The sequence below is a fragment of the Pseudopipra pipra genome, chromosome 17 (assembly GCF_036250125.1).
Source record: "Pseudopipra pipra isolate bDixPip1 chromosome 17, bDixPip1.hap1, whole genome shotgun sequence".
Classification (NCBI taxonomy): Eukaryota; Metazoa; Chordata; class Aves; order Passeriformes; family Pipridae; genus Pseudopipra; species Pseudopipra pipra.
This window is the reverse complement of record NC_087565.1, coordinates 4,878,868-4,903,562: the sequence shown is the minus strand read 5'-3', so window position 1 is coordinate 4,903,562 and position 24,695 is coordinate 4,878,868. Positions and strand designations below refer to the sequence as shown.

At 43.0% G+C, this 24,695-nt stretch overlaps 2 protein-coding genes across 6 annotated transcripts in view; one reads left to right on the top strand and one right to left on the bottom strand.

The window, feature by feature from the left end:
* Nucleotides 1-104: 104 nt before the first annotated feature.
* Nucleotides 105-7,274, top strand: BIRC7 (baculoviral IAP repeat containing 7). Of its 2 annotated transcripts, XM_064674032.1 has the most exons (7): nt 105-713; nt 2,608-2,707; nt 3,300-3,381; nt 3,471-3,516; nt 4,460-4,678; nt 5,545-5,610; nt 6,125-7,274. In XM_064674032.1, exons 1-7 carry the CDS (start codon nt 194-196, stop codon nt 6,325-6,327), a joined length of 1,236 nt encoding a protein of 411 aa, XP_064530102.1. In that variant the 5' UTR covers nt 105-193; the 3' UTR covers nt 6,328-7,274. The 2 variants fall into 2 exon arrangements, with proteins under 2 accessions (XP_064530102.1, XP_064530103.1); XM_064674033.1 differs by lacking the exon at nt 4,460-4,678.
* A 2,267-nt stretch (nt 7,275-9,541) lies between these two features.
* NKAIN4 (sodium/potassium transporting ATPase interacting 4) overlaps nt 9,542-24,695 on the bottom strand; it is a 51,757-nt gene continuing 36,603 nt past the window's right edge. The window contains exons 5-8 of one of the 4 annotated variants that reach the window (XR_010434843.1): nt 19,118-19,178; nt 15,980-16,064; nt 11,351-11,434; nt 10,698-10,878 (exon numbers count right to left, since the gene is read on the bottom strand). Coding sequence is in view for 3 of the 4 variants with exons in the window: in XM_064674034.1 (XP_064530104.1) it covers nt 10,869-10,878; nt 15,980-16,064; nt 19,118-19,178 (156 nt within the window). In the remaining variant the exon portion in view is untranslated. Of the gene's footprint in view, nt 10,879-11,350; nt 11,439-15,979; nt 16,065-19,117; nt 19,179-24,695 lie in introns of those variants that run through there. The other 3 variants (XM_064674034.1, XM_064674035.1, XM_064674036.1) reach the window with 3 other exon arrangements.

The window sequence follows — 24,695 nt, the reverse complement described above, 5'->3', positions numbered from 1 at the left end:
AACAGCAAAGTACAGAAGCACCAGATCTGTGTTTGGGCTGCAATTCCGAAACAAGCTCAGCTTTGTCCAGACCAGGAGCTTTCTGGAATATACACGGGGATGAGGAACAAATAACACAGGGTGAGAGCTGCCTGACGCCGGGAATCCAGCTGACTGCTCTGGGATTTCTCCTCCTCTCTTTCAGAACAGGGCCATGGGGGACGCGGCACCGGCCGAGGGGACGGAGCGCGGGGCTGCCTCTTCCCAGCTCTTCGATTCCAGCATGAGGAGTGTGGCGAGGAGACTCAGGACTTTCCAGCGATGGCCACGCACCTCACCTGTGTCCCCCCGAGATCTGGTTGAGGCTGGGTTCTTCTACGTGGGTCCCAGGGATGAAGTGCAGTGTTTCTGCTGCGGGGGTGTCCTGAAGGACTGGAGAGCCGGGGACTGCCCCATAATAGAGCACCTGAATTTCTTCCCTTCCTGTAAATACATTTGTGGTGAGGATGTTGGGAACCAAGAGATGCTGTCTCTTCAGGAGATCTTTGACACTGTGGATGGGCAGTTCCTCAGTCTCTTGCAGGGGATAGTCAGTGAGGAGACAGCCCTGCCCAATGAACCAGAATACCCAGAGATGGTCACAGAGGAGATGAGACTCTCTACCTTTGAGAACTGGCCACAAAATTCTGACGTTCATCCAGAGCAACTGGCCAGTGCAGGGTTCTTTTACACAGGTAGGTACCCTGGGGAGATATTCTTAACTCTTATTCAAGTTAACTTCTGAAAGTTGCACTATGTTTTATTGCTTTTACAAATGCTTGCAAATATGTGTGTTATAGTTAGAAACCGCATCCTTCCTTCAGCATGTGCTGTTTCACTTGCTGCTTGTGCAGAATTTACTTCAACTTTAACTCCTGTTTGAGTAATGAGGGGTCCACTAGTAAGTGAATTCCCTTGCTAGCATGAGTGGAGAAAGTGATGTGTTTTGAACAAATGTTTTACTGGAAGAAAAGTGTGTGCTTTAAGATCCATTGAGCTTGTTTATTAGTTGCACTTCTAAAAGAACTTGAGGAGCTTGCTTGGCATGTCATATTTTGTATAAAGTGTCTTACACTGAAGCCTTCTCTTCTCAAACCCCCAAATCTGAGTGAAATCTGTAGGTAGTCAGCCCATCTGGCTGTCCCTGTGAGTTGTTGCTCTAAGAACTCCAGATTTGTAATTCAGAAATAAGATACCAATTTTTTTAGTAAAATAGAAAATATTTCTTGTAATGACATGCATGTGAATATCAATATAACATTATTGTTTCCCTTTGAGAAGGCTTTGCTGATTAGGTAATAGTTTTAAAGAAATATTCCTCTCTGGATTGACCAATCAGAGGAAATATTTACACTATGTTAATGCTTGACTGCAATTAAATATTGAGGGGAGTCCTTCTGGTTTTTGGAAGCTAATAATTTAGGGATACTTGTGTGTTACTAGTGTGATGACTTTGATATGAAGGAATCTATTTGTTTTTGCATGTCAAACTGAGACATGAAAGGAATCACAGGCAGGTTCTATAAACTAAAGATCCCTAAGCAGAAACAAACCTGAACACTTCAGAATCACTGTTGAAGTATGATTGAATTCCCCCTTTCTCCAAGATGGGAGCAGGGAAAAAAAAAAGCCTTAAATATTGTGATAGCTGGAAAAATCTGAGCTGTCAGTGACAGGGATGTAGGAAAGCCCAAGTACCTGCCCTTCTGTTCTTTTAGCTTGAGTTGGAAGAAGTTACAGGTTAGTTTGCTAGTACATCTCAATTTCTGCAAGGTTTTCACTCAAACTGCATAACCCGAATCTTGCTGTAAATCCAACTAAAAAGCTGTGTTCTGTGTTAGATTTATCACTTTCAGAGCTGCTTGATAGCCCAGCACAGACTTACTCTGGAGACTCATTAGGCACAGCAGTCTCACATGGCACTCCCCAGCAGTCCCCTGACCTGGAGAACTCTGGAACCGAGCACTGAGTGAAGCCAAACAGTGCTCTAACATGAGTGCTTGGGAGATCATGCCTGTGACCCAAGCTCACTGGCAGCCTTTACTGACATTGTTTCAGTGTCCTCAGGGCAGGGCACTTATCTGCAGTTCTTCTTAATGGTGTTTGGATTTTTTCCCCCTGCGATTTCTCTGAAGAGAAGCACAGAGCAGGCAGGGACCACATTGTGGCAAGTTCTTATACCTGTGAGATGGAATCTGTGTACACTGCCTGCCTGTGCCTGCTGGTTATGGCAGACTGTGGTTAGTGAACAGTGTGTTTATAGGTATAACTACCTACAGTTCTACTCTAAATAGGGTGGAGGAGGGATTGGGTAAGGTGTGTGTGTGTGTGTGTGTACACATGGGAGCTCAGGTGCTCACATTCGTGCTGCCTGTTAGCTTGTGACCCAGGTCTGGAATCATCTCAACCAGCTGCAGCTCTGGGAATTCAAACTGATTTCCTGCCCCTGCACGGTGCTGGTAAATTGTCACGTGTTCATCTGTTCTGTCAGCCTGTGCTTTGTGCTCAGTCCCTCCCCAGGTTCTCCTCCAGGGTCAGTAGAGCACCCAGTGTCTCAGATATAAAATAACCTCTTGATATCCCTTTCAGGACGAGGTGATGTAGTGAGATGCTTTTACTGTGATGGAGGTGTGAGGAGCTGGTCGTTCGGAGATGATCCTTGGAGGGAACATGCCAAATGGTATCCAGAGTAAGTCAGTCTGAGTTCACAAATGCCCCTCACACCAAGATCAAAAGATGGGTCATGCATTTTACACTGATAGATTTGGCTTTTTTTCCCCCATAGGCTAGAAATATTTAGAACCTCTCACTTTAAAAGCAAAATAAAATATTCAATGTAGAATGGCACAGTTCAGACCTGAGATTTTCTAATTTGACCCAGAGTTCGCTATCTAAGAGTTCAATTAAAATCACTTTCTTTGACACAAAGTCAAACAGCTTTGATTACTACTACTCTGAGGTACAAAAATAAATGTATTGTAAACCTTGGGTTTCTTTAGCAGTTCTTATGGCTCTTTTTTCTGTGAACTGCTCTCTTATCACAGTTCTGTGGTCTATTCCAAAACATGAAGATTGAATTAAAGGGGAGGAATCATGAACCTCTTACTGTCAACCTTTGTGCAGGAAGTGGGAGTGAGAAACCCCATGATACCCTATCTTTAATGAATATATAGCAGTTTGCTCATAACTCATACCACCCTTTGCTTCTAAAATGCAAACTACTCATGCTACTTTGACTTGAGAGATCCTGTACTAATATGTTTAAACCTCTCTGCTTATAGGTGTGAATTTTTATTGCATTCAAAGGGGAGAGAATTTGTTAGCAGTGTTCAGGAGACCTTTTCTACCACCCTGCTAGCTCCAGTGAGTCATTATGTACTTTGTGTGTAGTAGATGGAGGTTTGGTAGATGGGGAGTTTTGAACACATGCTTCTTTTTGTGTAATTTTTCAGAGGCGTTCCTGGGATCAGACTGAACAGGATTCCCCTCCTTCCCAAGGTCAGTGCTGTGATTACATCTTCTGTGTTTCATCTTCTGTTGGAAGTGGTGTGGTCTCAGTTCTGCCACCCCACCCCAGCTACTGTGTACTCTGTAGACATGGTATTTGTGAGATGTTTTGATATTCCAGAAGCAGTTTCACTTTATTTTTAGGAGAGTTTCTAGCTCAAGAAACAAAATTACTTGTTCTTGTGAGACCTCTTAGTCTAAGACCAGAGACACTTAGCTAGCCTGGATAATGGTGTGAGTTTTGAGTGTTTGCCCAATGTTCCTTTGACTTGTGCATGCTCTTGATGTTGTTGTCTGTCTGTAGAGTCTTTCACACTGCAACATTTTAAACAAGCTTGATAAGACACGAGAGAACAGCTAGAGGGTCTAGATGTTTGTGAAGATGTTGATCCTGGGGATTATTCCCATTCATCAGTTGCTCCTGGAAATTTAGGCAGGTGAAATTTGGTTCCCATGAGCTTAAGCAAGACTTAAGTCTTTGAAAGGCTGCCAGCTGAATTTCTTACTTCTGTTGTTACTGATGAATGGTTGAGCTAGACTGAGGTAGGAGACACTTCAATTGGGATGTTCCACTTGATATTCATGAAAACAAATTTAAGGCTTCTGTTCTGGGATGTGAAAACAAAGATAAGGATTCTGGACTGAGGCCAAACTTAGCTCACTGATAGAGGGAGACTTAGTTTACTGATACAGTAGAACAAACCATCCAAAATTATTCCCTGGGCTTTTATGAAATTGCTTTTGATTAACTTGCTTGTGAATTATGATTGGAAGTAAAAACTGTAAATCTGGATGTTAGTCTAGCTATACAGATAGCTTGAGGAGTGTTTAAGAGTATATTAATACCAATTTATATATAATAGCTCTGGGGAATGGCACACTTGGGGCAAAAAGTTCTGCCTTCTTGGTAAAGTATCTGCTCGCTGCTTTACAGATCCTCTGAGTGCTTGGAAAGAGCTGGCTCATCCTTCTCAGGATCAGCGTAACATAGTGCACAATGTCCTGCAGATGGGCTTTGACCCCACTTGTGTGGCAAGCCTGGTAGAGGATAAATTTGGGTTGACTGGGGCTTTCTACCTTTCTGAGTCTGAGCTGGTTTCAGATCTGCTGCAGTCGGGCCGGGCAGAGAGCGGCGGTGCCGTGGGAGGCAGAGGTAGGCCTGGCTCCACACCTGGTCTGGGGGGGTGTCACCTCTTCCTTCACCCTGAGCCCTGCTGTGGTGTCTTACAGGTCTGCCTTCTCTCTTCCTAAGCTGGAATTAAGAGGAGTAATGCCCACAAGTCTGCCTTTCCTGGGTAGGCTGAACAATGGGATTCTGATTTAAAGAAACCTGAAGGAGCTGTGGTTACTGGGTTATCAGTGACTATCTCTGCCTCCACTAGGCTCTGGTGTAGATATCTTCAATGGTTCCCACTGCCCTTAGACCTGCAGTAGCAGCTCCACAATGTGGAGATCTGTGCATGAATTCACATCTGATCCAGACAGAGGCAGCTGTCTGAAGCAAAGCTTCTAGGATGGATGATTACTCCAAGCCTATTTAAAATTGGATCAATAAATTGATCAGAAACAGCCATACTACTTGTCTGAATGATATGTAGCTTCCTCAGCTTATCTGTCTGTCTTGTTACCTGTTTTGTGGAGTCTGTTTACCAAGTGAGGTTTACTTGAAGGTGCAGTTTCCAAGGCTCCTGTCTCCATAGCATGGTCTGACATTTCTGAAGTTAACATGGAAAAGAGAAGTTCACAAAACTGAAAATGTGATTAAATAGTAGGAAAGTGCAGCTGATGGCTCTTGCTGTCTGATAGATAAACCAGCTTTGAGGAGAGAATGTGATGTGGACATGCTTTGATATGGACGTTCACTTATATAGTGAGTGAGCACGTGAAATTAAGAACAGAGTCAAGAGGTGTGTAACCAAAGGCTCCTGAGATCCAAGATGCTTCATCTTTTCACACAGCACTGTCTGGAGAGGGAGACAAGGGTAGCATTTAATACCATCTTCTTTCCTGGTTACACAGATCCTGTTCGGAGGGAGGCTGGAACATCAAGAGAAGAAATGCAATCTGTGCAGCAAAAGGAATCAGGTGCTCTGGGCTGACAGTGGTGGTGGAATTGAGCTTAGGCATAATTGTCATGAATTTAGAGAATAATGGCATCAATAATCATTATATTAATTGATTTTATTTTTTTTTTTTAAATCTGAAGGGGAGAATGTGCTTGCTTGAGTGGTACCTACATTAGAAACCCTTATTCAGGAATTAGAGTTCCACTGTGAATCAGACTGTTTAAAAAAAAAATCCAGTTTATTGGGATAATTTACATACCACAGTAAAGTGATGTTGATCTCTATCCCTGCTCAGTCCAGCATGTGTAGATAAACTGAACCTTGTGCAGATAAGCCAGGTTATAATGGCTGTAGTCTTCCAGCTTAAATGAACCTTGCCTGAGAGGCACTTTTGCCATGTCCACAGTCAGTCTCTGAACAAAACAACAAACAAGTTGCAGTGTGACTTCCTAAGCTGCCAGGACTGGCACTCTGGAGCTGTGAGAATATTAACAGTTTGGGCTTTTTTTTTTTTTTTTTCTTTTCTGGTAAAGATGAGTCTCAGCTGAGCACAGAAGAACAGCTCCGCCGCCTGCAAGAGGAAAGGATGTGCAAAGTGTGCCTGGACAGAGATGTGTCTGTTGTGTTTGTTCCCTGTGGCCACCTGGTAGCTTGTGGAGACTGTGCCCTCAATCTGAGGTTGTGTCCCATCTGCAGAGCTGTCATCCAGGGCAGTGTGAGGACTTTCATGTCCTGAGCCGTGATGCATCCAAAGGGAAAGATAAGTCTATACAGCTCACTGATAACAAAGCAGAGGAAGAAAATCACTAAATAGATTGATGCTGGAGCAGTTTTATTTGCAGGTATCTTGGCATATGTGTAAAAACTCACTAAATGTGCCTCCTGTGCACAGTGTTTCTAGGAGGAGTTGCTGGTTTGCTGTACTGTTGCTGAAGGACTGTTCCAGAAAAACTCTGCTGGGTTCTTTTCTCCTCCAAAGAGAGGCTTTTGTTGACAGACTCTCTTCCAAATTCCTATGTTCTCAAATGAATCTTTGCTCTGTGTTGAAATCAAAGGCTGTTTTTAGTAGGCTCTCTGGTTCTTTTTCACACATTTAGCAGTTGTTTAGAGATTATTCTGCTAGGGCTTCCTTCAGTAAGTTTGAGTGAAAATGGGGTTTTTTTGTATACAAAATGCATTCCATTGAGACAAGAATACTCAGCAGCAATGTGTCGTGGGAGGGGGAGAGTCTAACTTTTTCTTCTGAGTTCTTTCCTGTCCTCCTCTCTTTTTTTTGCTGAATTTTCAACAATTGATGACAGGTTTTACTGGTACTCAAATCTGCATAACTAAGTGGAAAAGCCTGGCCTGTAGTAGACTCTCCAACCTCTTTACTCTCAGTTGCCCTCCCCAGGTGAAAGACTCTTTGCTCAGGGTCACTATGGTCTCCTGGAAGCTTCTCATGGAGCTCTTCCCTGGTTGTTGGGTACTATCCTACTAGAAGATAGCTATGGAAACTTACCTTTTTAGGACTTCTGTTTGCTGGCTAAACTGGTCATTCTTATTTAAAATGGAATATTCTATCATTTAGCCAAAAAGAGTAAGTTTTGTCCATACTATAGCTTGTTAACTGAAGGGGAAAGGAAATATGTTTTTAAAAATAAACTGTTCTTTTTCATGGAATAAAATTTTTTCTTTGTTTAACTTAGAGGTCTGAGTATCTGATTCTAGTACAATTCCCTCCTTGGGGAGGGAGGGCTGTGGTGGTGTCCTCAAATGTTAGACTGACATCAGGTTGTAGATGACTTCTGTCCCTCAGTGCTACATGGGCATGAGAAAAGTAACTGTTCTGACCATGGAATTCACAAGACAACATGTAGGTCATGGAGGCATAGGATTGGGTTGGAAAGGACCTTAAAGACCATCTTGTTCCAGCCCCAGAGCAGAGCGGATGCTCTCTTCTTCCCTGCCTTCAGAAGAAGGTGGTAGTAGTAGTAGAAGTTCTTGGCAAAGATGAGGGAAATTACTAGTTGAGCAGTTTGAACTCTCCAACTCTTGGAGGAACTGGCGGGTCTCTGCCAGACAGCAGCTTTCATAGAGAGCAGAATGTCACCAACATGCTAAATTAGGTGTTGTGTGGGTTCAAGATATCACTGGCTTTGTTTTGCCACTATAAATAACAGCAAAATATTACAGTTTAAATAGAAGTGCTAATCATAGAAGGGAAAACAAAACCAACTCTACTGGAATAGTGTTATTTCCTCTTAAACTCAGCTAAGTGTGGCTTGAACCTAAAGTAAGTGTGAGCAGGACTACAGGGCTGGAAGTGTGCAGCTATTTATGGGGCTTCTCTTATTGAACACTTTGAAAATTGTGGCTTTTCCACATCTGGAAGGGAGAAGCTGGTTTTTCCTGTGGCAAGATGTTCCTCCACAAACAGGTTTTTAGAGTGGTAGCATCTCCAGTGATGCCTGTCCCCAACAGAGGGCACTCCTAAACTGGAGATAAGGGAACCCACGGGAGCAAAACCCTCAGCTGCTCCTTGTTCTGAGAGCACACTGGGGGTAGAACCGACTGCCAGTCCCTGCCCTCACCACTTTGTGGTGCTCAGAGTGGCTCTAGCACAAGCAGACCAGGAGGGGTTTTCAGAGCATGAAGGATGAATGGCTCTGATAATGAAAACTGGAGGAGGTAATTAAGTGTGGAATATGACCCTTGGTAACTTCTTAGTTTTTTCTCAGACTGTGGTGGCTTTTTTATTTCTTTTTATGATTTATGGCAGTCATTGATACTACATGTTATAGGCTTACCTGAATATAGGCTCAGTGTTTATTTTCCTTCTATTAATTGATGCTTTATGCTACAACGAACACAGGTAGTCGAGTGGTAGTTATGAAGCTACTCAGTCATCACACTTTTATTTATTCACTTCATCAGTGTGTATTAAAGCCAAGAGGTAATGTTGTTAAGTGCATAGTTTTAGTCCCTTTAGAGTACTTGGCAAGTGTTTTTTATCAGTTTTATTAGTAAATGTGGCATCAGGGCTTGGAGATGTGTAGTGTTAAAAACATGCAGATGTCAAAATAATTCCAGGAGTTCCTTCATATGACCACCTAGAAGAATCCACCTAGAAGAATCCCTTCCTGAAAGTATTAGTGAAATGTTTCAGCTGCTCAAAGCTGAAGCTGTGCTTTCTCCACCATCTGGGCTGAATTTTGGTTGCTCTCAAACAAGGCCAATAATGACTGCTGGTATCTGATGCACAGCAATTTCTCTGAGGAAAAGAAATCATAGTAAAAGCAAACAAAAAAAATGTGAAGTTAGTGTTTTTGGATGAGAGAATGGAAGATTAATTTAAAAAGCCCCAAATAAATGAAATATTTCATGGAATAATCTCATCGACTAGAGGATGTTTATTCTTCTTCTATTCCTTTTTGGTTTTCTGCCCCTCCAGGGAACATCAGGGCAGGTGGGAACGAGTGGGATGCAGAAATGAACTGAATCAAAGGCGAGGTGGAGAAAGAGCCAACAGACAGGGTATGCACTTTTCTGTTCATGGTGTTGAAATGGAGAGTAGCTTGTGTTTCACTGTTTGACTTAGTGGTGATACACTATTGACTAATAATATAACTAAGTAGTTATATTTTGTCAGGCAGAGCTGTTTGAAAGATGGTTAACCTTTTTCTTCCTCTAGTCATGACAGTAGTATCAAACCAGTTGTCTGTCTTGCTCAGTCAGAAGCTGTGGCTTTCAGTGGATAAAAGAAGGGGGGGGAATTATACAGAAAACATTTTTACTTGCAGCTGCACCCAACCACAACTCAGGATGTTAATTTGCAGTGGGTATCTGGAATAGAAGCCTCACTGAACCAAAGAAATGCTCTCTTGGTGCTTATACATTTGGGTTTATAGAAGAAAACTTTGCTTCCTGGGTTCTTTGAAATGGGACAAAAAAAGCTGCATCATTCTGTCTTTGATTTAGCACTTAATGTTTTTATTTGTTTTCATTCTTCCTTCACACTTCTCCCTAGCATGGCTTCCAGTTTGACTCTTCTGAAAAACATTTTTCAAAAACTGCCAAGTAATCCCAAACAGATTAGGTAAAACAATAACAAATTACAACAGCACTTGGAAGGTACCAGCCACAGAACACAGAATCCCACAGCTGGCTGGCCAAGTGCTCTTTCTCTTCTGGATACTCAGAGTGCTGGGAGACACAGCTGACATCACTGACATTGGTTTTGTTGGTGGTGTTTTTTTTTTTTTATTAATTGCTGCAGCTCATTAATGCAACTTAATTACACTTAATTACACTTATATTCCCCCTTCAGCCCTTTCCCTCCCCATAAAAAAAACCATCTTCCATGGGAATGTTGCCAGGCTTGTGCCTGGAATAAGCGTGGCTGCTCAATGGAGACGGCAGGGACAAACCCACCTGTTATCCATGAAGAACTAGGCCTTTTTCAGTGTCCTGCAGGGGGATTCAGCTGTGTATGTCGCTACACCAGTGTTAATTTAATGTAGCTGGGCAAACCCAGAGCAAGCTGCAGCTGCTCTGAGAATGGCTTGGCATGTTGAAATGGGGCAAAGCTCAGTGCTGAGTAAAGATTTGGTGCTTGTAGTAGTTTTTAGCTGTTCAGCATTACAGGAGTTAGATCATGTGACACTGAAATCCAGGACAAATGCTTATTGCCAAGCCTACAGAGGATGAGGAAGGGAGTCCTGGATGGGCAGGGAGGAAGAAGGGAAGAATTCTCAACTATAATTTAAAACCCCAAAAAGCCTAAGTAACTCAAATGTAAAGAGCCCCCACCAAGTCCTATACAGGCAGGGAGGAGATGAAGTTGTGTTAGGGGATTTAGGCTCTTTTCAGAACAAGGGAAAGGAGAAGGAGAAGACACTAACTACAGAACATATGAAATGTCCCAGGGCGGTGCTTCCTTCTTTATGGATCCAAGGCCGCAAGGAAGCAGCTTCGACTTCAAGTGCATCTCTTGAGAGAGGATCTTGGTGAACTTGTTCTGCCAGAGGTCTCTAGGCCTGTGTCATTTCTTGGCTAGTACCAGCAGACTATGGTAGGAAAGGTTTGTCAGGGCACTTGGAGAATTACAAACCAACTGTGTGGCCATTCTTTGATGTACATTCATTGCATTTGGAAAGAAGACAAGGAACAAAAACATGGAATGGAGTTCACCATCCTGCATTTCCTCTGCCAAAGATCCAGGCCACAGGGGACTGTTTCCTACAGCACCTTTGGTGGTGGAGTGCAAGGTTTATCCATCCTCTGGCTCCTCTTCACTTACGCAGGCCTGTAAGGGGGGGAAAAAAGGGTGAATGTGGGACATCAGTGTGGAGCAAGTACTCAATTGCTTACTTATGAGAGCAGAAATGGTGGGGAAAGAATTAGGACATTTTTTTTTGCTGTTCTGGGCTTTTAAGTATGACTTATTACAGATGAGGAATAGGATTGACAGCTCAGAAGTAATGTGGTTAAGTAGTCTTCAAGCCTGGCAAGGACACTATGCACATGTCAGACCTGAATATGCTGCAGTTAGGCTAAGGAACAGATAAAACAGCCAAAGTGTTAGATCTATGGGTCCCTCAGCATTTGGAGCCGCACAGAACTTGGTTAGGAATTTAAAAAGCTAAGGGTCATCTCTAGAATAAAGTAGCTGCTTGAAATTGCGGTGATGTGCTTTTGGTGTAGATGCAGCAGTATAAGCAGATCTACTTTTGGAGCCAGCAGTAAAGGTGAGTGAATGTTTTTGGCTGAAACATCACCTCTTACACATGCAGCTTCAGGTTGATGAAAAGAGTTTGCAAATTCATGTTGATATTCAGCAAACTGTTTGTTTGGGGAAAAGTCTACCTAGAAAGAGAAGCAGAAGCATTTTGTTTTGTGGGGTTTCTTCTCTCCTCAAAACAAAGTGGGATTTTTTTTTTTTTCCTGTTTAAGTAAAAGTTTCCTTTGTAAAGTATTCTGGTCATCCTTAATTAATGTTATTAGTTAGATCAACTATCAGTTGATCTATTGAAGAACCCCCTTTCAGCCAGTAAGGGATGACTGTTGTATGGGGTCTAGTCCTTTAGTGCTCATGCTCACAGCTGCTTCGTGCCCATGGCCAGCAGCCACTGCACCACAAAAGATTGATTATGGAGTATTAATGTGAGCAATTGCCAACTGGAGCCTTAGATCACTCAATTAACCAATACCCCCTGTTGCTGCCCTGTCAATACTGAGCTCTCCATCTGATAGAAGTCACACCCTCTCCAACCATATGGCCCTTTCCACTGGTAGATCTGAGGAAAGGCAAGTCAGTGAAATCTGGCCACACAATTAAAATTAAGGCTTTCAAACCATTAATGTGGTGTAGCACTTGGGGTGCCAGATCACAGTGAGTGTTACAGGCTGGAGCTTCACAGCTGTGCAATTCGCTGCTTGGCCTTATAAATACAGTCTTAAAAGGCAGGAAGATCTATTGTTCCTCCTTGTACCTTTTAAATAAATAGAGGCTACCTCCTGTCACCCAGCAGGTTCTTGCTTTAGCACTAAACTGTGTACAAAATCGTGCTTTGAGGCCATTCTGCTTTATAGTTGAGATTGCACAGCAATGCTTTCCGAAACAAATTCGGAGAATGATGTCAAGAGACTAAATGGATGCAGCAGGAGGGAAGTGCTGACAAATGATCAGGATGCTCTGGGCCTCCTCCTGCCTTGGCAGGTAGTGCAGGGTGCTTGGAGATAAGAGCTTTAGTGGGAAATGTCAAAGCTGGCTCAGTTAACCCTTCCACAGTAATCGGTGCAAAAATGCTTCTTTGCCTCAAATGATGAGAGTTCTGTGACTACAAGTGAACAGGAACAAAACCTGGAGCTGAGGGCCTGAGCTGTGCAGCCCAAGGGGAGACAGTGGTGCCAGCACCAGCCTGAACTTGGGCATTAGCTAAAGGAGGGGAAAGGGCTCAGCCTTTCCTTCCTGAAAACTCTTTTGGCCTCAGGAGAGTAACTTTGACTTTCAATAAGTGATTTATTATCCTTTGGCTAAGAACTTTGACACAGAAACTCAGGCACTGAAGACTTTAACATGTCTTCTATTGAGATTCCTGATATATTATTATTAAATAATTAGTGTAGTCCCTTAATTGGTAATCAGCAGTGAGATTAAGGGTATTTCTGTTACACAGTAAAACTTCCAGAGCAATTTTTCCATGATAATTTGAGCTTCTTTTACTTAAGGTTGTGACTTGAAATAGTAACTATCCCAGCAAAACTCCCCTGGAGTCAATGAAATGTAGAGCAGAAACAGTTGTGGAACCTAAATAGAAATAACTGTATTTTTAGACAACCATTTTTGCTGTGTAAGTGTTGGAGGTACAAATTAAAATGAAGCACACTTAAATGCTGCCATTGTAAGCAATAGTACAAAATGATGGTTGATTTTTGTTGCTGTTGGCTTTTTTAATAGAGAAAAATAACAGCTGACTTGAAAATTTGTCAGGTTTTCCACTAACTGAAGACTTGCAACTGAGGTCAAGGAAGGCAGTATATCACTATGATGAAGCTGGGAGATAACTGGATTGTGGTCTGGAAGTACCTATTATCAGTAAAAGGTTTTGGAGGGATGTTTTTTCCTCCTAGTAGGAGGCAAAGGTATTTAAGAACTTCTTGCAGAGCAGTGGATGGAAGCTGAGGGCCAGAAATGGGGTGTACAGTTTGAATACTGAATTTAGCAGCTGATAACCACTGAATTAGGCTGCCAAGGAACACTGCAGTTTCCCTTTAGTATCTTTGAACTGTGGCAGCATATTTTAAATTTTTGTAACTTGGGCTGTGTTCAATACAGAGATTGTGAGAGTTAGTCTTGGGTATAAACCGTGCTCATCAGTCCAGGTCGTGTCAGTGTTCTGTGGGGCCTTGGATCTCTGAAAACTCATAAATTTGGAGAGATGAAGAAGAGAGATTAGGGAAAAATGCAAGCCAGGACAAGGGAAAAAGGGCACATTGAGAGGAAAGAGTGTGATCTTATCAGAAAAGGATAAATAAAACTGGAGTGAATAGGATAATTCCATTAGGGAAGCAAGGAAAGTGATCCTGCTAGAGAGTTGTGGCAGCCCAGCAAGTGCATTATCAGGACAAGGGAGTGATGCCATCCTGAAATAAAAGTTCATGGCTGTAGTCAGCTCCAAGTCAGTAGCTGTGTGGAATATATTTGGTTTTGTTCAGCATTTCCATTAACAAAAAGGAGTTAAAACCAGAAAGCCCATGTTCCAGATCCTTAGCTCTTCTATAAATTTACACTTCAATGAAGTTGGATGTATTTGTTGTTTTGCATCTTCTTGAACAGGATATAAAAAAAAAAATGCCTTCAAGTCATCACTAAAGGATTTTCACAGCAGGACGAGGGCATCTGGCACCCAGTGCCCCAGACTGCAACACTCCATGGTATCATTAGCTGAGAATCAATAATCCCTTCCTCCCCTCACTCCCACTCGTACATGTGGAAGAAAGGCAATAGCAAGGCTGAAATAAATAAGCAGAAATTGCTGTTTGGTGGCTGCTGTGAAATTTATAGAGGGTCACTTTATCTACTGCTCAGCAGCTGTTTTCACGTGCTGTTAGCCAGAAAGAAATATTCTTGTGTGGTGGCAGAAGCCATCAACAGAGAAGTGATGGGCTGAAGAATGGGAGTGAGGAACAGCAAAATTATCTGTGTACTTCAGCAGCAGCTTCCCATCTTACTGAGGCCCTGGCAGGAAGTCTTACATTTTGAAGTCCTGTCTGTATTCTAGTCTCCCCACATAGAAAACTTCATTTATAAGCAATAGCCCCTTTCACAAGCAGAATTGGTCATTTGAAGAAAAAGGCAGCCCAAACCCAGCACTGTACAAGTGTGTGATGTTCCTTCAGCAGGCTGCTGCATCAAAGGAGTAAATCAGGGAGCTGCTTAAGGCTCCACAGCTTCTGCAGACTATGAAAAATTCCACCCCACTGTGATAAAATGAGAGAGAAATCAATATTTAATCTCCTGTAGCATCCCTTGTAATAACAGTGTAGAACCCCCAAAGTTACAGGGAATTCAACTGCTTTGCAAAAATCAGTTGTTCTCCTGATCTTGTGCTGCAGTGACAAAGTGGGCAGTAAGTTCTTGTGAAATTAGAGGGGCACATCTACCAATCTATTTGGGGGGAGCTTTTCTTCCCTCGGTCCCAGTCTTCTCCTTCCTCCTCGCATCCTTCCTTTTGTTACTCTCTGGTAACATTATTCCCCAAAACAACCTCTCTTAGCAGCTGCTTCAAAAAAAACCTCTACGTGTTGAACTGCCTCTTACAGATCAATTTAAAAAATATTAAAAAATCACGTCTCCTTGCTGTTTTAAGCAGACAATACTGGCCTTTATGTTTCAGAATCTTATTAAGAACCAGCTTTTAAGTGGACAGAGTGAAATTGTGATCTTGTGCCTTCAGCAGTGGGAAGGGATTATTAGAGGGCAGAAAGGGGAATTCAACAATGGATCTTTATTACTGGTATGAGAGATGCTGCTGTGGACAACTCCCCTTTCTGCTGAGAGCTGTGCTCTCAGCTGAACTTGGGCTGCCCCACACATGGATGCCTCAGTTCTTGTAGGCAACAGAATTTAAAATAAATAAATTAAAAAAAAAAAACCTCTTTAAGAGCAAACCTGTGCCATCCTGAATACAAACCATCTAAAGCTCACTTAAATTTAATTCACTGGAGCGTTACCTTTGTACTCTCCAGGATCTCTGGAAGTACAAGCAGGGGCAGAGAGACCCTGTTCCCAAAACAAAGTCAAATTTTGTGGTGTTACTGTGAGAGGATTATTGGAGGATGACACAGACAGGGCTGTGGTTAAAATGACACAGATCTGTAGGTCACAGCTCAGTTATGACTGTTCACAGAGCTAAATACAGCTTAAATAACTTGATGTTGTATAAATTTTACCCCAGTACAAATGTTTCATTGAAGCTTTGCCTGACAGACCACAATTTAACCTTGACAGTGAGGATCATGTTCTGCTAGTGCTGTGGCTGACCCTTCTTCCTTCACAGCTTCTGCTTGGGAACCAATCATGGCTGAAAAAAACCTCCCTTTGCTTTCTTCAAGGAAAAGGCATCCAGTAGTTTGTTTACAATAATATCCTATAGCTGGCCCCACTGTTTCCTATCCAACAGCACTGCCATAAGCCAAGCACAGCAACTCCAGCTTCACCCTGGGGCTCAGCAGGGGCTGCTTCACCCCTTCTGGTGTCCATTCTTTCCTTCCTTCCATGCCTGAAAAGCCTGTTGGAGAAATCAACCTGCAAAGAGGAGAACAACCCAAACCTGTGGTACCCTTGAGCCACCAAACCAACAGACACTCAGCACAGCCTCTTTAGCACAGGAGATGATACTTACAGGTATGTCTGCTTGAACAAAAGGTTGGTGGGTTTTTCATTGACATGGTAGAGAGGAAATGGATCAAATCCACCAATGAAATCAACTGAAAAAAAATCAAAACTCAAATAAACAAACAAACATGGCCAGAAAGTTGAAAGGAAATGAGAGAAAGGGTTGGTGCATGTCATGGCATAACACAAAAATCAGTGACAGAACAGAAAAATGATTTTTCAGGTATGGATTCCTGGGATCTGCTGGGATAGGCAAATGTGCCAAAGGGGAGATTCAGCCAACACAAGACTTATAGCAGAGCTAACAAAAGACTCCAGAAAAAAACCTCCTTGGATATTGCCAGCACGCTGTGACTTCACATGAGAGTGAGCCTACAAAGGCTCGGCCATTCCACACTGTGCCGAAGGGAGGAAGCTGGGGAACGGCTCCTGAGTGAATGCCAGGGAGAAGCTGGCAGCACAGCAATCCCCTTGAAGGCTATACAGTGAAGTGGGAATTTTCTTGCCCCACTTGTCTTTCCTGCAAGACAACAGCAGCTTTGGAAAACTGCAAGCACCTCATTATCCTCAGCTCTGATATTTTTCACGTCCCCTCTGCCAACTCAATTTCTTTTAATTGTGTACAAATGGGAACAAAGCTTCCCTTCTCCACTGTTCACAGAAGGGCAGCGTAACTCAGCAGGGAGAGTTTTAAGTGACAATTCCCTTAGTAACCAGAGAAGCATTTTCCAAGCCTGTCTCAGTTCCCCTGACATTAAGCCAAGCCTGTATCACTGAGCTGGCCAGCACAGCCAGGGCAGGAGGGGTGTGATGTGCTGTGATTTGTGACTGACCTTGCAGGCCTTGCAAAACCCTTTAAAATAGATTCAGCTTAGACCACTTTTTGGTGCCAAGTTAGTGCATTTCGTTTGGAAGTGTGAAAGCCATCCTGTCCAAGTGCCATCTAAAAATGACTGGAAAGTCTTATTAACTATATAAGTGCCTGTTTACTTTTTGTACCTGAAGGTGGCACTATTATTTTAAATTTTAGCTGAAGAGTTTTGGTATTTTTCAGTGATCAAACAACAGAAAAAAATAGTTACTAATATACTGAATGTGAAAAAAACCCTCTTAAAAATATATATAGAAACCTAAGGGCAAGAGATCCTGAGAAATTCCATCTTGATGGAGAGCTTCTTGCTGACACTGTGAGTTTGGAACAACTGTCAGGTAATGGGTGAAATCTGTAGAGGTTCTAAGTGAATTGTGGGGATAATTCCCAAATAGTTCCAGTGAGTCTTGACCTTTCCTCAGCCAATTTTGAAAACATTTGAGTATCTTAAAATCAAAAAAAAGGCTGCACCTTTGAAAAACAGACACTTTATTACCTCAGTTGTGGAATGTCTAAATTAGGAAACCTTAAAGAACTGCAGCTGAGTAACTATCTAGTACCTTGAACAAACACATGTCCTATCATCTGAGCATCTATGGGATAATGGTTGAGTGCACTCAAAATCCAAGTCACTTAAAAAAAAATCTTAAGTGTGGTTCATTGTTGCAATATATTACAGTGCATTAGCACATCTAAAATATTCCTGCCCACAAATCAGCATTAGTAGATCCCTACTGCTGTGTTTTCTCATGAAAATCACGTTAGCAGGAGCTTCCTGATTAATGTGCCTCAGCACTTATAATTACTCCATGCTGCATATCAAAGCAACATTTAAAGGAAACCACAAATGGAAGAGAAAATTAAAACGCAGCTCAAATTTATTCAGGTCACTGGAAGGATCTACCCCTGCGAGTGTGAAATATTGATGGTTTGTCACTGTTAATTATTCAAGCTGGCATTTTAACTCCAAGCTGGGAAACTGGGAGGGAAAGTGAATTTGTTAGTGGAAAAAAAAATAATATGTATCCTGAAATTAACAGCTCTGTGTTTCTAGATAAAGCTTCCTTCCATGTGGTTGCTTCTCCTAACGGATCCCTACTATAAAAATGAGCTCTGTCAAGTTACTGCTTTACAATATTCAGCAGGGGCTCAAAACTGAAGCTGTTTAGCTAATAGAAAGAGCTATAGGGTAATTTAAAAAATATTACTATAATGTAGCACCTTCTCTAAGTGCACTGCCAAGCTCTAAACAAAATGATCAATAAAGCCACTAGAATGAGTTCAGCCACACAGGAAGGAAGAAAAAAAACATGAGGACAAGTCAGATAAGTAATGCATCTCCTCTCACTCCTATGAAAACACATTCTTCACACACTTTCAAATATTCAGTTGTTGTTCTTCAGCTCTCATCCATGCCAGCTGCTCTTTAAAACAACAAAACTGCTTGCACAAACCTAATCAATGTCTTAAAGAATTGATATTTGGATGCAAAGCCTGTGGATCAGACCCTTTGCTGGAGTAAACTGGCTTAGGCCCAGCACATTGCCAAAGAAATCAAACTCCACGTCTGTTTTAGCTCTATGCATCCATTCTTCTGTTTGTAAAATTATTGGTCTCAACGATTTGGGTTTTAGAAGGGCAAAGTAATCCAAGGACAGGTTATGGATACCTGCACAGACCCCACAGACCCAGGCAATGCCCCTGAGCCTTTGCTGACACACGTCCAGTGACGGCACGTCACTGAAGAGATCTGTGCGGCAAACACGAGGGGGTTGGCTCCTTCCTCCTCCTTGTCATTCAAGTACAGTACTTCCTCTGCTCTTAAATTAAGTGGTCAGATTGGTCCTTGGCAAGAAATCTCATGTTCTCCTTCATCCTCAGCTTGTGGCACATGAGACTCAGCAGGTCACCTACTGGGATGAATTGTCGTAGGTGCTCTTAATCGCAGCAGTAATATTCCAGTAGCATTATTCTTAGGCTATACAAACGAGAACAGAAGCAGCTGCCCAGTTTCTCTAAAGCTTAATCCAGCTGAGAAGTCAAAACCAAGCTCTTTTATGGTGGAAGTGTAGCAGAATTACAGCATCTAACACATACTGACATGGGGGGGGAAAAACCCTCACAGTAAAACCAGCTGATCCTTGAGAGGCACATCCCATAGAGGCAGAGATGGAAAGAAATCTGATAGCAACTCAGTCCTGACAGACAAACATCTGAGAGAGAAATAAAATTCACTATAACCTTTTGCCAAGGGATCTGTTGATAAATACTTACAGCTGTCTTCTTCTTCTGTAAAAACACTAACAACGTAACAGGCGTAGACAAAGCCCACCAGCTGGAAAATAGAGAGAATAAATAATTTTAAAATCAGTCCTGTGAGCCTGGTCAAAACCAGCTCAGCAGCACTTCAACAGCCAGTATTTACTCTCCTCTTGGCAGCATTACTGTGATGGTGGAGCCAAGTCTTATTTGCTGTAGGCAGGAGGTGCAGGTGTAGGTGTCAGGGAAGATGCTAATGGAGTACAATCAAAGCTTGAAAATAAAAACTTGCAAGGCTCACCCTCACCTTCAGAGTAGCAGCATGCAGTTGTGTGAGTGATTGGCAAGAACATGGGTTGGCTTTGTTGAAACTGAAACTCTCTGTGAGAAGTGATGGGGATGCAGGAGAGGGCCTTGTGTAACGTTTTAGACAGATGGCTACACACAGGAGACACACAGGGGTAGGTTTTATTAGGAGGTCCAGGGACAAGAACTCGTCAGCTCTGCATTCCTGTCATATGGGGCATGCAAGGGAAGAGAAATTATTTTGGTGCAGGAGCTACCAATCAGATGTGAGTAGTTTTTGTGCAGATGAGAAGGTAGTTAACCATAAAAATGGTGATGTAGTGGCAGAAATATTCAGAGACACTGAAATCTTTAGTAGCTCAGCTGGTAGTTTGTAGAAGCTCTAACACATCAGAACTGCCTCATTCAGCCTCAGTAGCAAGTTGTTACTCAGCCTGAACAGAGAAACAAACTCCTGGTACTACGGGAGTTCAGCATTCTAGATCCAGAAGGGTCTTATTTTGCTTTGCCTTCTTCCCGTTAATCAAATATCCTCTCCATCCTTCATTTTACATCTTTACATAACACCCTACTTAGAGAGATCTTGGTTGACAGTAACTGTGTTAGTAAAGTTATTGTGAGGCATAATTGTTTTCCACTGTGAACTCAATTCTTTCGAGCAAGAGTCAGCCTGTAACACACAGTGACTCACTCCAAGGGGAGACAGAATGATGCATGGTAGGGCTTGAAAAGTAGAGTCCATTCATTTTTAATATGACAGAAAAATACATCACACCAGAAAACAAAAGGCAAGATAATGAGATTTCTACTGGGGAGTTATACAACATTCAGGGTTTTTCCAGCTCTCCCCGACAAAACATGCCTTGTTGGAAAGGAATTGGAATGTTTTTGTAGCATCACTGAACCCCGTTTTTCCTTTACATTTTTCTATAATCTTATGAAAGACAAGCCAGCTCACTCCTGTCCTCTTGGGTGAGCCTTATGGAAGCACATCCCAGTACCTCTGTGGAGGAGGGGTAGCTCTGGGGACTCCCTCATTCCCCTGCTGTGCATTTCTGAAACCAGGGCTGCTTCAGGCTAAGTTTCAACGAGTGACAGGGTAAAATAAATCCTCTGGGTGTGATGCTAACCACAAGACCACGTGCAATGGCCAGTCTAATTGTACCTGGTGACTTTCAGAATTGCCTCTGAGTGGAAGCATTGCTTTTTAAAGGCAGACAAAGCTGAACAAAACAATCAGATTAATCAGAGACTTTTTTGCTCTCCTATTGCCTATACTGTGCTAACATAAAACCTGGAGTGGTTTTTTTTTTTCTTTAAGTTTGTGGTAGTTTTGGGGCAGGACAGAGCAACAAAGCTGAGAAAGGGTCTGGAGCACAGGCCTGATGAGGAGCAGCTGAGGGATCTGGGGGGCTCAGCCTGCAGAAAAAAAGGCTCAAGGGGGACCTTCTTGCTCTCAGCAACGCCCTGACAGGAGGGTGGAGGTGGATGGGGGTCGGGCTCTGCTCCCAAGTAACAAGCAAACAAGTTGTGCCATGGGAGGTTTAGACTGAATATTAGGGAGTATTTCTTCTCTGAAAGGGTTGTCCAGCCCTGGCACAGCTGCCCAGGACAGTGGTGGAGTCACCACCCCTGGAGAGATGTAAAAGACAGGTGGATGTGGCACTTGGGGACATGGTTTAGTGGTTGGGCTTGGTAGTGCTGGGGGAACAGGTGGACTTGATGATCTTGGAGGGCTTTCCCAACCCAAGGGATTCCAGGACTCGGAGCCCGGGCCGGGCTCTGGCCGTGGTGCTGAAGCCCCGAGGCCGCTCCCGGGAGCCCCGTGAAAGCCGCAGTGAGCGCTCGCCCCTGGGCGGGGGGACCTGACCTCGCTAACACCGAGAGACGCTCTTGGAAAAACAGAGTGCTTTCTGCACATCCCAGCATTCCATGAAACCTCCACCCACCCTTCTGCTCACTCTGGTCTCCAGCATAAATGCATTTGCCCAAGCAACAAATTAGGAGTGTGGTCACACACCCCCTCTGCACTTGCTCTGGCATTTTCATAGGTTGGAGATCCAGCCTTTCACATAACATCAAACCATGCGATTTACATACACACAGAAAAGCAGGAAAGATGCATCTTGGACATCTACCCTGATTCTAAGGGAACTCTAGGACAGTCTTCTCCCTCCCCAGATTTCCCATCATGCCTCAGAGTAGGAACTTTTGGGTTAACAGCCGTGTAAAGTGGCAGCCCGAAATCCATTCACTATTATTATACTCTATAACATGTAGACACAAATCTTATGTGATACCCGTGTCAGGAAACTCCTGATAGAATTAACAATGAAAATGATTTACCTGCCCAGTTTATGGGCAGAGTGTGTGAGCGATTATCAGCTGTACTGTCACAGCAAACCTGATAAACCTCCGAGCATTTTTCACGGTTCAGAAGCACCAAGCGATAGGAGTGACTTGGGAAGTTTGTTTTGCACAGAAATTAATGCCTCATAACCCTCAACCATCATTCCACTCACCCCATACATTTTTCCTTTTATGACTAAGGTGACTTTTTGCATTCATAACAACAAACCAATCAAACAAAAACTAGTGAATGAAGTGAACTTCCCTAAGTCTCTAATTCCAGCTCCATTGGAGTGGAGGGTTTTCTTTTTTTATTTCTTCCATCTCCTCCCTTTGTTTCAAAATTACCTACTTAGTGCTTAAAATCTACTTTTTATTGACTTTATAGTCCATTCCTGCTTTATATGAATTTCATCAATAAAAACCCCTGTTTATTAAATGGTACTTCTTATTCAAAGAAGTTGTTTTAGTCTTGTGATCTGGCCAGAACAGGAGAGTTTCAGTGGCAAAGAGATGTACAACAAAATATGAGCTGCATTTTTATATGGGCTTACCCAAACTGTAACTAAACATACCATCTCAGGGATTAACTGAACTCACAGGAATCCTTACGTCCTTCAGAATGAATTATGAATGAAATATAGCTACAGAGCAGAAATGCCATTCATACTGTCCAGTCCTTTCCACTGAAAGAGTCTGCTAGGGTTTGGGATGAGCAGACTCCAGGAGACACCAACAGTTCTTTTTTCACTGAGTCCCTGATGAAGATGTATCAAGGACCCAGGCATCACTCAGGTTCTGAGCAATTAACACAGAGCAGAAAGCCTCACAGAGGCCAAGAATTTGGAATCCCACCCTTGCACATCTTGGTTGCTGATTTCAATGCAAAAAGAGGGCTTTAATCTCTACTATCTTAGGAAAACAAAAATAATTCTTAGATCTTTGCAAATTACACAGGGGAGGTGGAAGATGTAAAATGACACTAAGCTACTGCTCTAATTCCCCAAAGAATGTTCTAGGGCTTTAGCCTCTGCTGCTGTTTCTCTGCTTGTTCTGCCTGTTCAGTACCAGCTTTCTCCAAGCTGCAGAAGTATCCAATTAAGCCTTTTTATTAGGAACACATGTTGTAGGCAGGTGTGTTCCGTCAGCCCGTCAGACAGCCTGGGAATGCACATGCTGCCGAACAAAAGAGGATGGAGCTGGGGCGTCCCGAGCACTCTGCAGGCAAATAAACAGAGCAGGAAAGACAGGAAGAGACAAGTGTGCCCAAAGGGAATGAGGAAAACATATGTCTGAACATCCCTCTGCCCCTCAGCCCTCTGAAGTTAACTTTTCCACAGCGATTCCTAAAACAGCAGCATTGAACTGAGGTGCTGGAGCCAGAAAGACTGAATTAGAGCAAGAGCTACAGAAAAGGGACCAGCTGGCTGCAAGTGTGCAAAATACACGAAGGATGGGAAGGCAAATTTTAGGAGGTGTTACTGTTGCTTGTGTAAGATCTTAGTCTACTTCTGTCCTAGTGAAGAGTCTGGACTCTCCAACTCTTCTCTCAATAGACAAACTTGCTGTTGCTTTTTTCACCTCATAGAGTAGGTGCAGAGTCTCCTCCTTCAGGGCAGATGCATTCTAGGTTTCACTTCTGATCAGAGCTAATGAAGTGTGTACACTCTCATCAGTGCAAGAGGGGGAAATGAAGAGATCTCTGCTATGAGAAAGCAAAAGTCCAGCTTGTGAAAGGGCTATTGTGGCCAGATAGCCAAAGGGAGGCAATAAAAATCCTTTGATTCCCTGACCTTCTTTACTCCTTGGATGCAATACAGCCACTGAAAATCTACCTTCTGCCAAGAGCAAAGCATCTCTTGTGCCTTGGTTCTCACATAACATCTGCTGTCAAGGCTTGCATTGCTGCCTTCCTGGGAACCTTCCAACCTGTCAGTCTGACTGAAAACAGCAGACAGGCAGGCAGTGAGACACTTCCAATTTCTACCGAATTCAATGAAGCCTCGGGAAAAGTCTAACCCTCCCCACTCCCAGAACTACCATATGGACAGCCCAGAGCTACGCCAGGTATTTCAGAACTGGGAATCGCTCCTCTCCCTGCTGGCTGGCAAGCTGGGGAGAGGCAAGATGAATCCTTGCTAGGACAAAAACAAAGCAGATTTCTTTCCTTAACAAAGTAGTTGCTGTTCCATTCCCTAACTGGGCTGGCAGGATTAGTTTTACAGTTCATTTCTATACCAGGGCAGACTTTTAGATGTCACAATAAGCTTATTCCTCCGATGTATTTCATGCTAAAGCATTGAGAAAGATTTTCATGTTGGGCCCTACAGCTACTTGTATCACATGTGGTGACTAATATGCCCAAGTTTGATGGCATTCCAGATTAAAGGGATTGCTTTTGCCTTCAAGGAGTACAGACAAGCTCTGAGCAAAAGCAGACTGAGACCTTATGTATCCTCAAATGTATGCCCAGGAGCAGGATGATACATCAGGAGGAGTCAAGATGACAGCCAACACTGTGCTCACCATATGGGTTCAGGTTTGCTTTCCCTCTCCTTTGCCGTGGAAGATTGAATTTGGTGAGCCTTGCCCCACATACACAACACTGTGCAGTAGTCTCAAGGAATTGGTTCTTCCAGAAAACAACCAAAATACCCACAGCTGGGTGCTGCATAGCTAAAGACCATGGATTTCACAGTGCTATATCTGGGATAAAAACCAAGCAAAGCCGAGCACACAACCACACCTTCACAACTTCTAAAAACCATTAGGCAAAGCAAAAACAAACTACAGAAAGCAGTTTTGTCTGTCCCTTGCCCTTCTTAGCAGGGAACTGGCTATTCTGGTCTCAGACAAGGAGGGAACTAGGTCATGTCTCTTGCTGCATCCCCTGAGCCTTCAAGTTCCTGGTCGTGTTTTTGTACCATCGATCTGCCTG